General features: G+C 33.6%; 2 protein-coding genes and 1 long non-coding RNA gene across 3 annotated transcripts; 1 reads left to right on the top strand and 2 right to left on the bottom strand.

The window, feature by feature from the left end:
- Positions 1-1,838: 1,838 nt before the first annotated feature.
- LOC133038831 (uncharacterized) lies at positions 1,839-3,182 on the bottom strand. The gene is made up of 2 exons (XR_009688373.1): positions 3,066-3,182; positions 1,839-2,163 (listed from the first exon to the last, which is right to left on the bottom strand). It is a non-coding gene; the product is annotated as an uncharacterized LOC133038831 (long non-coding RNA).
- A 2,197-nt stretch (positions 3,183-5,379) lies between these two features.
- On the top strand, positions 5,380-12,150 carry LOC115725672 (imidazole glycerol phosphate synthase hisHF, chloroplastic). Its single transcript, XM_030655256.2, has 19 exons — positions 5,380-5,731; positions 5,844-5,926; positions 6,230-6,324; positions 6,422-6,525; positions 6,990-7,159; positions 7,276-7,390; positions 8,047-8,102; positions 8,192-8,230; positions 8,391-8,489; positions 8,858-8,920; positions 9,014-9,076; positions 9,210-9,292; positions 9,410-9,518; positions 9,710-9,763; positions 10,091-10,178; positions 10,753-10,790; positions 11,243-11,348; positions 11,527-11,693; positions 11,793-12,150. The coding sequence occupies exons 1-19, from the start codon at positions 5,563-5,565 to the stop codon at positions 11,850-11,852; spliced, it is 1,761 nt and encodes a 586-aa protein (XP_030511116.1). The 5' UTR covers positions 5,380-5,562; the 3' UTR covers positions 11,853-12,150.
- Positions 12,151-13,074: 924 nt separating this feature from the next.
- Positions 13,075-14,625, bottom strand: LOC115695043 (glutathione gamma-glutamylcysteinyltransferase 3-like). The gene is made up of 4 exons (XM_030622141.2): positions 14,343-14,625; positions 14,046-14,209; positions 13,816-13,867; positions 13,075-13,422 (listed from the first exon to the last, which is right to left on the bottom strand). Exons 1-4 carry the CDS (start codon positions 14,604-14,606, stop codon positions 13,075-13,077), a joined length of 828 nt encoding a protein of 275 aa, XP_030478001.2. The 5' UTR covers positions 14,607-14,625.
- Between the last annotated feature and the right edge of the window lie 559 nt (positions 14,626-15,184).

Below are 15,184 nucleotides of genomic sequence, written 5' to 3'. Positions count from 1 at the left end.
TATCACATGGGCATCTAGTCCACATCGGCCTAGCAATGGGCCTTTGTCTTCAACATCTAACACATATCACAACACACACACATCGGGCCTCAATCGTCCCTACATCGGACATGCATTGGACCTGACCTAAAAACTAGGTTTCTCGCCAAAAAACATATATATCTGACCCCAATTAAACCCTAAATCTAATCCAAACTTACCAAATCTAAACATAACTTAGATTTCATTATACACAAAGAAAGATTCAATCTTTAACACTAAAATCACAAAGGAACTCAGTAAAAAAACTAAAAAACATAACACAAACTCACCTTTGACATTTTTGACAGTGGTGGTCCGCGCGTCGAGGGTCGTAGGTAGGGTCTCAACTTTGATTGTTTTAGTTGGTCTCGAGGAGCTTTGCCTAAATGTCTCGTGGGTGGGATGGGTCTGAGTTGGGTCGATTGGGGTCTGTCGTGGGTCGATTGGAGTCTGCCATTGGTCGATTGGGGTCTAGGAGGGGTGCATGATGGCGGTTTGTGAGGCGAAGGTTTCTGGTTCGATGGGGTCTGAGAAGCAAGGATGAGCAAGAGGGAAAGAGAGAGAATACAGAGAGTTTGGGAGTTTTTTTTTTTGAAATGTGAGGGATGGGATATAACTAAAAGTTGAGATATAATACCAATACACCCCTTATCTAAGTTCACCCCATTAATATATATATATATATATATTTTTTTATAAAGACACCCCCATTTTATTACAAAATTAGATCTTATTAAATAGAGAATTACACCCCAACTTTTTAATAAAAAGACCATCATATTCAGTTATTTTTCTCCATCGTTAATCTCCCTCCCTCTAATGAAATTTGGTACAGATTGAACTTAAAAAAATATTGAGAACTCAGTACCAATCAATAGATAAAAAATTGAAAGGAGATAAAAACAAACATAACAAACCACACAAGAGAAGATACATTCAGAGTAAGAAAATGAAATAAAACAACTGAGAGAATTAAGCAACAAAAAAACTGAGAGAAATATATTGCATATGGTAACATCAATGGTATATAAATTTATTTATATTGTATATAATGATATAAGAATAACATCAATTATATATAAAAATTCATATATATGCTCGACTACACTAATTAAATGAGAAAATGGTAATAAAAATTTAATACTGTTTTGTTCAATTAATAATTTTTTTTTTTTAATTTTTAGGGTTTGAAGATACACATTTTAACTATCTAATGAATTTTAGTAAGTTAATTAATTTTTATAATGTAACTTAATTTTTTAACTTGTCTATTTTAGTCATTTCACAAAAGATAAAAATGTATTTAAATATTTGGTACATTTAATAATACTAGGGGTGTAAATATAATTCCCCTACCAATTATGACTACCTTTAATTTCTTTAACCAATTTTACTTTAAATTATGCATGAAAAATCAAATTTTCCTTTTAATATAATAATGTTTCTAATGAAAAGAAAAATAGAAGACATTCAGAGCACTAGCAATAAATATCTCTCTCATAAAAAAAAAATAAATAAACACCTGCTAAAAATAACAAATTCACATCATCATTTTGTAAAAACTACTTTTGTCACTATAATTTTCTATTTCCAGAGTAATTATTAGGGATGCACACCGGGCGGAAAATTGGCGGGGAGTGCTACCCCGTCTCCATCCCTGTTAAGGATTTTAATCCCTATCCCCGCTTATTCCCCACCGAAGACGGGACGGAAAATCCCCTAATGGGGGCAGGGATGGGGCGAGGAATCTCCTAATCAAAAATTAAAGTTTATAATAATTTTTTTTTTTTGAAAAAAATAATATATTAAATTACATAAAAATTAAAATATTACACATTAATTATTATTCAATAAATTAATTATTATTCAAAACACAACTTAAAATTTATAAAAAGAATACTAACATACTAAAAAAAGACAAACATAAATTATAAATTATAAAATAATACTAGAAATATAAAATACAATGCTAAACGAGTCCCTGTCGGGGCGGGGAGTGTAATCCCCGTCCCCGCTCCGTTTAACATTCGGGGACAAAAAATAATCCACGTCCTCGCTCAGTTTCCCATTTAGATGGGGAATCTCTGTCCCATTAAGAGCGGGTCCCCGCGGGGCCCATCCCCTTAGAAAAAATGTGCACCTCTAGTAATTATAGAAAAGAAAGATCACGATCAGACTGGGTATTCCAAGTACAAATTACGCTTTCTTTAACTCAACACTTATCAACCTAACAAAAATCCTCTTTTCCCAAACCCATTCAATTTCTTCACCAAACTAAAGGGAGTCATATATTTGGAAAGTATCTTGATATTTAAATTTTGAAGCACTTATCCCTCAAACTAGGACTGTATGTTGGTCGGTTTGAACGGTTTATCCCACATATTTTCTAACCCAATCTAAAGTTCGGGTTGTGAAAATTTAAGTGCAACCCGCCCAATTTAAAAAAAAAAAAATCTACAAGCCGACTAACGGTTTGGTCGGGTTAACCCGCCCAAATCGGCCATTTTTTTTTGTTTCAAAGTCACACAACCTTGGACCTATTCATATTGAGAATAACCATAGCATTTTAATCTACTGCTTAAAAGAAGAAAGGAAGATTAACAAGCACCAAAACATCAAAGTGTAAAAAAAAAATCAAGAGATATTGGACATTCATATTTATAAAAACAAAAATTGAGCAAGTGAGAATAGGGTAGGTCGGAAACCTCTTTGGCAATTGAATATGCACTGCATATTACATAGAAATATAATTATGTAATGTACACATAAATAACTAGCGATTATGGACAGATGACTAAATTCTATGGATTGAAAAACAATGCCAAACATATTTTTATCCAAACTAAACAAAACAAGCATGAATATCAATCACGAACAAGGAGCTAGAAACCCATTTAAGAATTGTAAGTACAATTCAATAGCAGATGAATTTTTTTTAGCAATTCCCGAACAACTAACAGACGCAAAACCATAGCCATATGAAAGAAGTTACAATTGAAGTGGTTCTTACAGAAAAAAAAAAACAAATAAGAGAGAGAGATTACCAGTTGCGAGAGAGGATGAGAATGAGAGACAGAGACGAGTGAGACTGAGTGAGTCTTAGATTTAGGGGTTTTTTTTTTTAAACTTTTATTTTTAATAAAAAACTGATAAATATTTTTAATAAACACCTAGTAGTTTTTTTTAATAAGAAAATAAATAATATTTTAAAAAATATAAATTAAAAATTAATAGTGTTATTTGGGTTAGAGTAATTTGCGGCTAAACCCTCCCAACTATCATTTCACTTGCACTTAACCATCTAATCACAAATTTTGGTGGTAAAACCCTCCAAACTGCTAAACTGTTATCAAATTTAAGGTGTCATCCATTTATTTCAGTTAACTGCTGATATGGACTGCCTATATGTACATCATGTACACGTGGCATATTTATATTGGTCCACCTAATATAATTATTTAAAAATTATAAAAACATCTTTTTAGAATTTATTTTAAAATTAAAAAAATAATTTAAATTTATAAAATTATTAATAAATAATATTTTTTTATTTTTTAATTTTTCTTAACTTTCTCTCTCTCTCTCTCTCTCTCTCTCTCTCTCTCTCTCTCTCTCTCTCTCTCTCTCTCTCTCTCTCTTCCTCCTCTGTCTTCTTCTTCTACAGCAGAGAAAGAGATCCACCACCATTACCATTACCCAAAACAACACCCTACATTGAAAAAGCTTGTGACTTTCTTATTTTTTTTCGAATACCCAGTAGTATGGGGCAAGATTTTAGTCGCATGTGGTGGTGAAAACTGAGAAAGAAAGAGAAAGAGAAAGAGAGAGAAGCCATGGATGGAGCCATGGATCCCATTGATTGAAGTTCTGACCCTACAAGTTTATGAGCCTCTAGCTTACTCCTCTTTCTTCTTCCTTTACAACAACTTACTCTGTCCTTCTTCTTCGTCTACGACAGTCATTGTCAAAGAACAATGAAGGTTAGATTTGGACAATGAAGGTTGTTCTACTCATGAGGTTTGACATCTTGGGGCTTTCGGTTTTGGGAACCACCGGTATTACTGATGGGGTGGCTTCAATCGACAACGCATCGAAGATCAAGACTTGTCGGATTTGGGGATTTGGGATTAGGAATTTAAAATCCCTAATTAGGTAAAAAAAATTATTGTATATGATTTCAGTTAAAAATTTAAGTATGGTGAAATATTTTGATTTTTATTTTGTTTTGGAGTTTGATTTTGAATTAAGATTCGATTTTGTGATTCGTGTTGTGGTGGTAGTAATGATGAAAAAACAAGAGTTTGTGATCATTGTTTGGGTTTAGTTTTGTGGTTAGAGGTGTAGCAGTGGTGGCGGTGAATGGTGGCAGGTATGGTGGTGGTGGTGGGTGGTGGTAGGTATGGTGGTCTGGTATGGTGGTGGTGGGTAATGGTGATGAGGTAATAAAGAAGAGAGAGAGAGAAAAATAAATTAAGTTTATTTATTTTATTATTATTTTAGTTTTATCTAATAATTGAGCCATTTTAATAAAAATTAATAAAAAAAATTAAAATGTTTTTTTAATTTATTTTTTAATTTTAGATAATATAAATTAATTAGACCAATCTAATTGTGACACGTGTATATTTGTACACATGTATAATCTATGTTGGCAGCCATGTTGGATCCTAATAGTGATGTGTCACTAGCCACATGAGAAAAATAATAAATTAACAGAATTTATTGGAGGACACCTTAAAAATACAAACAGAATGATAGTTTGGAGGGTTTTACCACCAAAATTTAAGGTTGGATGGTTAAGTGCAAGTGAAATGATAGTTGGGAGGGTTTAACCGCAAATTCCTCTTTGGGTTATTTCGGTTTGAGTCGGTTTTATTGGGCGGGTTACACATTGGGTGGTTTTTTTTCGTCGGTTTTTTTTTTTTTTTTTTGTGGTTTCTTCAATTTGGTTTAGGCGGATTATTCGATTTAAGCGGTTTACGAAAATATATATACATTCCTACCTCACACTTAATTTTTGGTGTATAAAACTCACAAACTAACCACTATTCTGATATTTTATTAAAAAAAAAACCACTATTCTGTTAACAAATCACAGCCGCATCCGTTTATCCCAGTAAACACGGAGCCATATGGCCCCATTTAAAACCAATGTGCCATCACACTCATATAATACAATCTAACTTTTCCTCAAAAAAAAAAAATAAATAAAAATATAATACAATCTAACTTTAAAATGACATTTTTCTAATTAAAGTGGCATTTTTGTAAAGATTGTGAACTGTTAGTACTTTTGTAAAATTATGATGCAAATGTGTATTCGTTTAGTTCGAACTTTGGTTGGGCTTTACAGGAACCTGTTTAGTTTAGTTCACCGCATACCACTCGCACTCCTTTCTTTCGGCACATTCGTTTCCACCTTCCGCCACGGCCACACTACACCACTCATAGAAACCATTGCCGTCACCACTACTACTTCTGTAACTAGCTCGAGACTTGAATAGTAAAGAGGGAGGAGAAACTCTATACCCAGGACCTGCAATGGAGGCGCCGTCTTTTTCTTCTTCCACTTCATCGTCCCACTTGCTAGCTTTTCGATCTTCGTCAACTTATTCTCGTGTACTTCTTCGCTCTAATATCCAAAAGAATCATCTCAATTTCAAATCTTTCAGAAACTTCTCTGTCCGGGCCTCTTCCAATGGACATTCAGGTAGTCTTTCTCTCTCTCTCTCTCTCTCTCTCTCTCTCTCTCTCTCTCATATATGTAACTTACTAAGCTATATTCAACTCTTTATTCGTATTAATTGGTTTTTAATATTCAGTTGTGACTCTTCTCGACTATGGAGCTGGCAATGTTCGGAGTGTTAGGAATGCTATTCGCTACCTTGGGTTCGACATCAAAGATGTAATTTTTTTAGTGTTGTAACTATCATCTTTCGTTTGACATTCTATCTATTCTGTTTTGATTTTGGTCGAAATTCCTAAGATAGTTTTGAATGAGATGACAGGCTTAGCTAAACTCCATTTATTACACTTAACTATATAAAATTTATCTGTTGTCTTCTTTTATAATTCATTTGAACAATTTTGAATAGATAAATTGGCGCTGTATTGTTAGTTTCTATACTCGAAATTTACGTTTGGTGTAGCCATTGATATTGTGTTAGTCTTTTTTTAGTGGTTTGCTTTTATTATGTTTGTGATGCAGGTTAAATCTCCAGAAGACATACTCAATGCTGATCGCCTGATATTTCCTGGTGTGGGAGCTTTCTCTCCGGCTATGGATGTGCTGAACAAAAATGGGTAATTGATTTTTCTTTTATGTGTGTGGTTTTACTAGCACAGTTGCTTGTTTAGCTAAACAAGAGTGGGAAGTTATAGCATTTCAAATTCATTGTAGGATGGGTGAAGCACTTCGTACTTATATTGAGAATGACCGGCCATTCCTTGGCATTTGCCTTGGACTTCAGCTACTTTTTGAGTCCAGTGAGGAGAATGGGCCAGGTTAGTGTTTTGTATCTCAACTGTTGTGAAAATTTATTTTAAGGGATTTTGCTATTTGTTATCTCTTTCGATAATGCAATGAAAGTTTGTTCAACGGTGTTCAACTGTACTTCTCTTTGTCACTTTCTAAGGTCTTTTATTGTATTATATTGGCTGTCTCACCTGTTTTAATGATTGTGACATGCCACTAGTGAACTCTTATATTAATAATGTTGCTGCGATAGTGGCAGAAGATGCTTATCATAATTATTAGTGACTGTAAAAGTGTAAATCTAGAGAGGAAAAAGATTGTCGGAAGATGGTTTAGAAACAAGAAATGGATTATAGGCTCCAGAAGCCAGAAGCACAAAGACTGTAATGTGTATTAATGCCGTCCAAATTCAAAAGCGATACCTTTTTTTTTGTTTCCCTTATATGGCACATACATACAGCCTGTATTTATTCACACGTTGTAAATTTTTCAGTAAATGGTCTTGGCTTGATTCCCGGTGTGGTTCAGAGATTTGATTCGTCAAATGATTTCAGAGTTCCCCACATTGGCTGGAATGCTTTGAAGATAAAAAATGATTCTGAAATTTTGGATGATGTTGGAGATCACCATGTTTATTTTGTTCACTCTTACAGAGCCATGCCGGTGTGTTTCTTCCCTGGTTTCTTTGTTCTTATTTATTTTAAAAATCTGTTTTCCTTGTTCTTGTTATTGTCTTATGCCTAAATCTTCTGGGTTGCGTGACTGTATCTGTTTTGTAGTCAGATGAAAACAAAGATTGGATTTCATCTACCTGCAACTATGGTGATGATTTCATAGCATCTGTCAGAAGGGGGAGTGTGCATGCAGTTCAATTCCATCCAGAAAAAAGTGGAGGCAAGATATTCTTTATTACCTCAATTTTCAGTTTATGTTTGAAATAGTAGTCCAAAATGTGAAGCTTTCGTGAATTCCTCTACTAAGAAGGAAGACAAAATGTCCTGGTTTGCATCCAATTGTGTCAAAATTGAAAATTCAGTTGTTATATCCTTTAGACACTTAAATGTGTGCGTGCACTTGGTTTCTTATTTGGGTGCAATACTTGGGTGAGTGAATTGAAAAATATTTAAATTGATCTAGAAATTAGATTCATTTCTTAAGTATTGGACATTTAGGTGCCGTTTAGTTAGAGGTAATGAAATGAATGGAATGGAAATGAAACAATTTTTTTTTCATTCCTTTGCTTGATTGCATTTTAAAGTATGTAGGGAATGGAGTTTGCTGATGTAGAAGTGTGATAAGTTTTGTACTGATTGTTTTGTAATGTTCTTACTAGAAAAAATTTAATAATGTTTTTTATCAATTTTTTATTTATGCATTTTAAATTTGATTCCATTCCTATTCCTATCCCATTCATTCTAACCAAACACCACCTTAGTCTCTCTCACATTCTTTCTGAAATGTGTGTTAAAAAATGGCAGAATGCGTAGTCTTTGTTGATGCCATTTTCCCCTTCCCTTCAACTATTGATATCTTTGAATTAAATTTTTCAGATGTTGGTCTTTCTGTATTAAGAAGGTTTTTGCAACCTAAGTCAACTGTGACGAAGGTAGCCTCCTCCGTTCATCCTCAAATGTGTGCTTTCTATTTATTTAATTTGAATTATCTAACAATTGATGGGTGTTAATGCGAAGACAGAAGCCTATTGAGGGGAAAGCTTCGAAACTTGCAAAAAGGGTAATGTTCGTCAAACCAAACCAAGTTGGAAGTTATATTCTTTGCCAAAAAAAAAAAAAACTTTTGAATTTTTTATAAGGTTTTTGGTAAAAGTTTTCATGTATTACTTTGTTGATTTGCTGGTTAAAAGGTATCGCTAAATTGTATCACTGTTTGCTAGGTAATTGCTTGTCTAGATGTAAGGACAAATGACAAAGGAGATCTTGTTGTAACCAAGGGAGACCAATATGATGTAAGAGAGCATACAAAAGAGAATGAGGTACTACAGTAGTTTTAACTATTTTACTGTGCTTTGTTTAGGTTTTCCAATGTTTGATTTTCTGGTGCAACTGTGTGGAGTCTTATAAGTAAAATACTCCTTTGAAATAATATGCCATGCATAATGAAAACCACAAGTAGAAAACAAATGTGATTGCTGTGGAATGTTATTTTCCTTCTTCTTATTTCTTGTCACATGCCCTATTATATCTTCAAAGTATTATTATTGATCTCATTTTAATGGAACAGATTGCACTAACCACTGAGTTGGTACATGGCTTTTTCCAGTTATTTAGTTGAATGGTTTTATCAGCATTTTGAGATGCAAGTTATTTTATTTTGGCTCTCATTTACTACTAACTTTGGTAGGTGAGAAACCTGGGAAAACCAATTGAGCTGGCAGGACAATACTACAAAGATGGTGCTGATGAGGTTACTTTCTAAATTTTGGACTGACTTCCTTATGATTGATTATCTTCATGACACTGTGGTTAACTATGCTTGATGTATAATTGTATATTGTAGGTTACTTTCCTAAATATAACTGGTTTCCGTGACTTCCCATTGGGAGACTTGCCAATGTTGCAGGTAGCATTTTAAATGTTTCGACATTAACCTTTTTACTTAAAAATAATAGCGCAGGGAGCACTCAATTTCAGTATTTAGATATACTTGTATATATATTCTTTGTTGTTTAGGTAATCTTGTACTTGTAATACAGGTATTGAGATGCACGTCAGAAAATGTTTTTGTCCCTTTAACAGTGGGAGGAGGAATTAGAGATTTTACTGACATAAATGGAAGGTATATCTTGAACGCGTTCTTTTGGTTGTGTATTTTGGTTTAATTTATTTCTCAACTTCTCAGTATATGTTTTTTTTCTTTTAAAAGTGATTTTACATGGGAGCTTACTTCTTACAGACACTATTCTAGCTTGGAGGTTGCTTCAGAATATTTTAGATCTGGCGCTGACAAGATTTCCATTGGAAGTGATGCTGTTTATGCTGCAGAAGAGTACATAAAAACTGGAGTATGGAAATGGTTTCCAATATTGTATTTTATTTTACTTTTAGTATGATAAAAATCTTTATTAAGGAAGTAACAGAGAACTAAAACTAGAGCACTACATTATTGATTCCAATATTTATCTTACGGTTTTGCATCTCTCTGCATTTGGACTTTACTGATGTATCTGTCCCTTCTGATGTCTTTGCCTTGTAGGTAAAAACTGGGAAAAGCAGTTTGGAACAGATATCTAAAGTTTATGGAAATCAAGTAATTCACTCTCTATTTATAGATATCCGCTAATCTATGCTTCTTTTTAATATGGAACAGTAGCTTGTATTGAAAATGAGGGAACCATGTCTAAAGTTTACTGACTACAGTACTGAACATAACAAATACTCAACATTTTATTGGCCTTAATTTTTGGATCATCTGCAGTTCAATTTTGGTGTCAGTTTGCTTTATCTTTCATTCTCTTCTTGCTATATATTTATTCTTACTCTATCAGTTTTTTATGTGAGCTTAACTGAGCGTAAACTTTATGTCCTGTGTCCTTTGTTTGCTCTCAAATATGTCGATTTAAACATAATGTTGCAGGCTGTGGTTGTAAGCATTGATCCCCGTAGAGTCTACATCAATGATCCCAATGATGTGGAGTTTAAGACCGTAAGGGTCACAAATAGAGGTAAAGGGACATTTTCCATTTCTTTATTTTTTTACCTCTTCATTCCTTGTTTGTGGTTTCTTGATACATTCTCTAAGTTCTCACTGCAGTCTTGTAGAACAAGCTTGCAAATTGTTATATTGTTATTTCTATTACTTTATTACAATGTATGTTCATCTAGAAGAATAATTACAATATACGAAATGTTCAACCACTGGTGATTGGTGTACAATATGAAACATTACAATCTATTGTGTTTAGTTAGTTATCTTGATGAGAGAGAGAGGAGTGAAGGAATAGAGTAACATACTGTTTATAGGAGAAAACTTTGAATCGTGATGTGCTCAATTGCTGGTGATAAGTGAAAGTTAGAATCTTTATGCTCTCAAATGTTTTAGTTTCTTGTTAATTAGTGAGAGAAAGAGAGAGAGTGAGTGAGAGAAGGGATCAAAGAAGAACCGAGAAGGAAAAGAGTAATGAACATTTTTATAGTATACTAATCATTAATGTTAGCTGTTGCTATTTATTTCTTGTCGGGTGCTTTTGCTAGTTGATCACTCTGTTAAAGCAATCTTTTTGGGGTTGCTGATTACAGGTCCAAATGGTGAAGAATTTGCATGGTATCAGTGTACAGTAAGCATTCTCAACATACTGTGCTTAGTTTTTGATTTTTTCTTTTGGTTTTCGGAAATGGTTTTTCTGTTGTGTATCCAATGTAATATGTACCAACCCCCCTCTCTTATCAAGAATAAATAGTTAAAATTATTATTCTTGAAAAGAAGAAAGAATACGAAACAGGATACTCTAGCTTTCTTAAAGCGAATCACATTTAATTTTAATAGCATGAAATGAAATACTTTTCTATAGAAGATGAAAATGGTTAATTAGAATAAATCTTTATTCTTAACGGTTAGGCTTTGGTTTGGTCCCATAAGAGGTTTGAGTCCCATTTGGTTTTGGAAGCCTAGATAACTTTTGTTATAGTTTCTTGTTCCTTAAATATTGTAGGATTAGGTGAGGAGTCTAGTTTTTCAAAGAAAAAAAGTATCTCTTTCTGTATTTCAATGTAATTCTTTCTTCTTCAGGTTAGTGGGGGACGGGAAGGTCGATCAATTGGAGCTTATGAGCTTGCAAAAGCTGTTGAGGAGCTTGGAGCTGGAGAGATACTGCTAAATTGCATTGATTGCGATGGTGAATGTGACTTCTTCCTTGACAACTCCCTGTCACATATATTTACTGTAAAAGAAGTTTTATTTAAAAACTTAGTATATTGTTTTATTAGGCCTTCCACTCTTGTCCAACTGGTGCACAAGTTGCAGTCATTTTATTGTATCTTTGTATTTACTATTTTCTCCTCATCACGTTTCAGGTCAAGGGAATGGGTTTGATATAGATCTGATAAAGTTAATATCAGATGCTGTGAGCATTCCTGTCATAGCTAGTAGTGGTGCTGGTGCTGCCGAACATTTCGAGGAGGTGTTCACGAAAACAAATGCATCGGCAGCCCTTGCTGCTGGCATTTTTCATCGAAAGGAGGTGAGGTTATAGCATTTTTTAAGAACTAGTCCAATTTTTTATGTTTTTCAGTGGTGCAATTGAGTTTTATGTTATAACCTTTGAATTATGTGTTCACAGGTACCAATTCACTCTGTTAAAGAACATTTGTCAAAGGAAGGTATAGAAGTCAGAATCTAATTAATATTTCGAAAGCTTCTACTTGTTGGACAATAGAGGATTTGAATTTTTCACTACCGAGTAAGGTATACAATGTGAATGAAATACTTTACCCCCAAGCGCGTACCATGTATTTATTTCTAGCAATTTTAATCCGTGAAACTCGTGGAACTCACCGCTGTAGTAATTTATTTAAATTTCTTGTATTTGAATAATATTCTGACAAGAACGAGTCATGAAATGACAAAAGAACCTAAAAGACTCCCATGTTTACTTTGCCACCACACAAAAGGACAGAGAATTAATGGCTTTTTCCTTATGTTTGCTTTCCTTTTGGGTCTGATTTTTGCGGAGCATGGGAAATTTGCTTACTTAACGAGATGTTTTATAGCCTCAGCTTTTTTGATGCTTTGTGGTTTTGGTCTTCTCAGCGTTACTTGTTCTGTTTTCCATTCAAACATCATAATCTTTTTTATTTCTGAACATTTCTTCTTGGTTTTATTACCATAAACATAAACATTGAGGGCTCGTTTGGAACGCCGTATTAGGTCGTATTGTATTGTATTGTATTGTATTATATTGAATTGGATTATATATCATATTTTTATATAATACTATGTTAAACTTTAATTTATACTAAAATATTATATATTTAAGTGTCCATAAAAGTTAATACTACATATAGTTTTACATAAAAATATTACATAAAATACAATTTAATATAATACAATACAATACAATACGACCTAATACGACGTTCCAAACGAGCCCTGAGAAAGGTAAAGTGTCCTTGTCCTCATTTTATTCAGCTTTTTCGGTCGGACTGTCTTGAAGACCAGGCAAATGCGCAAATGTGTCGTACTAAAAAGTTTGGATCACTAGCTAAAGTTAGTGTTGTTTTTACTTTCTCAATCACTCTATTTCTCTTTTGTTTTGTTACCTACCATGACACTTATTCATTAACACTTTTATTTTCAAATACTTTCTTACTAACTTTTATATATCTATTTCTATTCTATATAAAGTGTGCCTATATAACTAAAATTCTTGGTTTATGAGAAATTCATGGGTGACTTTTAATTTTTATTTAATAAAATAATAAAATATTATTTATATATAATAAAATAATAATAAAACAAATCCTATTAATATTTGAACTGATATTAAATATTCGAGAATCACACCCCATTTAAAAAGATTACAACCGGGGATTAATCTCAAAAATAGCTCTTCCCCTTTCAATTCAAACCTCTTTCTTCTCTTCTTCGTCCATCGACGACTCCCCAATCGCGCCGCCAATCAATGGAATCAGACTTTGCCATTTTATCAAGAATGTGAAAAATAGATCAATTCGAAAACAAATCTTTACGGTTAGCCTTTCCTTCTCTTCTTCACTCAGAATTAAATTTCCATCCTCTAGAATACGAATTTCAGCAATCCATTTGATGAACTCTCTTAAATCAGCAAGCGGTGATATAAAAATTACAGAAAGTACGTGCTGAATATCTTTTAGATCCTCCAACTTCAAGAGGAAAGGGACATCCTCCGTTAAGTACATTGCGACACTGTTCCAACTTTCGTGCCTGGAACTCTACAGGAAACCATGCGATTAAATGCAGTGCTAAAGTCGGTTCAGACCATATGCAAAACTACAATTTAGAAGAAATCAATAATCAAAACCACACAAGATATACAAGGCCAAATTCAAGATCTACCACAATCCTTATGCTAAAGTTCTATAAAATTCATATTTCCACAGCCTGGCTCAGAGATTTTATAATCAATTAATTCAGCCTCATTCCCATTTTCCTCTCAAGTTCATATTCTATGAATTTCAAAGCATGTTTCTGTGTGGATAATTGAGAATATTCCTATGTCGAAAAATTATTTTTCTTGCTTCAACATTGAGTTTGGTACTGAAATTCGATTTGAACAACTATGACAGTCATAAAAAGAACAAGTCAACCAACGACAACAGCAGTACCACAGTATAAAGAACAGACGGGGCTCGCTCAAGCCTAGAAATAATCATGTACCTATAGAAGTAACAAAAGTAGAGATGTCAATTGCAATGAAAACAGTTGAGGGTGGCCTATCCAATGAAGTTATTACTTGCTGAAATGGAAACAAACCAGCAAATAGAGCACAATTCAAAAAAGTTCACAATACTCTTAATACAATTACAACATAGAAACTGAAGATAGCAATGCATACCCCCTTGGGTGCCCTGTCGCTTTATCGATGGTGCCCATGGTGTCCCACAGAAGTGTAAGAGGAACCCAATGAGGAGGGTATTTAAACTGAGCAACATCTGATATGAGAACCATATCTCTTCCAGCATGGTAGCCTCCAATTGGTGAAAAATGACCACTTCCAGTCTGCAAACACATAGTAATACGAAATGTTTTGTACATCAAATTACAATGCTACACACATCTAATCAGCAGCATTACTATAAAGAATCGAAAATAAGTGCCAAATCCTAAATGAAACAAACATCACCATACATACCTGCTTAAAATGTCCTCTATGGTATGAAGTGATCAAATGACAATTCTCTGAAGCAGAACATAAGATCACAAATTTGCGGAACTCTTCAATCGAGCTCCCATTCGTTCTAAAAGCATCAACTTTAGCTCCATTGCAATGAGCCAAACAAGCCACTTTCCCAAATGTAATCCCTTCAGATTTAATCTTTTCTAGTGGTTCACAACAATCAAGCATTGAATCATCGAACCATCGCCAAGGTCCTAAATCCACACAAGTACGACACATTAAATTAACCCTTTCTTAATTAAGGAATGTATATTCATTTAGTATTCTGTGTTCATCCCCTACCTTTTATTATTTGAAATTGTACATTATTAGTACTATAAAATCAACAATGTGACTAAACTATTCTTAATCAAATAATATAATCAAATTTGAGTTTGGAATTCAAATACATTGATCAAATCTGAGTTCGGGGTATCTAAATATCTAATCTCAAAAGTCAAAATATCGAACAACTGATGAGCATTATTGAAATTGGAAAAAGCCATGTCTATGTGAATTGGACTTCAATACCATCTTGCAGATAATGGTGAATGAGTTGAGGTTTGATGATGCTAGATGCCTTTTCTTAAAGAATTGTTGTAAATGGGAAGTGAGCTCTCGAATTCGGTCTTTGAATTTGTTCATGAGTACGCTTTGCGAAAAGGGTCGTTCAGATGTTGCTTTAAAAATCTTCCTAGAGATGGATTACCAGGGTTGTTGTCTCGATAGGGAAAGTTATAGGATTTTAATGAAAGGATTGTGTCAAGATGGCAGGTTGAATGAGGGAACTCATTTGTTGTATTTAATGTTTTGGAGGA

This window comes from Cannabis sativa, chromosome 6 (assembly GCF_029168945.1).
Source record: "Cannabis sativa cultivar Pink pepper isolate KNU-18-1 chromosome 6, ASM2916894v1, whole genome shotgun sequence".
In the NCBI taxonomy this organism is placed as follows: domain Eukaryota; kingdom Viridiplantae; phylum Streptophyta; class Magnoliopsida; order Rosales; family Cannabaceae; genus Cannabis; species Cannabis sativa.
The sequence above is the reverse complement of the archived record's forward strand: the minus strand, read 5'-3'. Positions and strand labels throughout refer to the sequence as shown.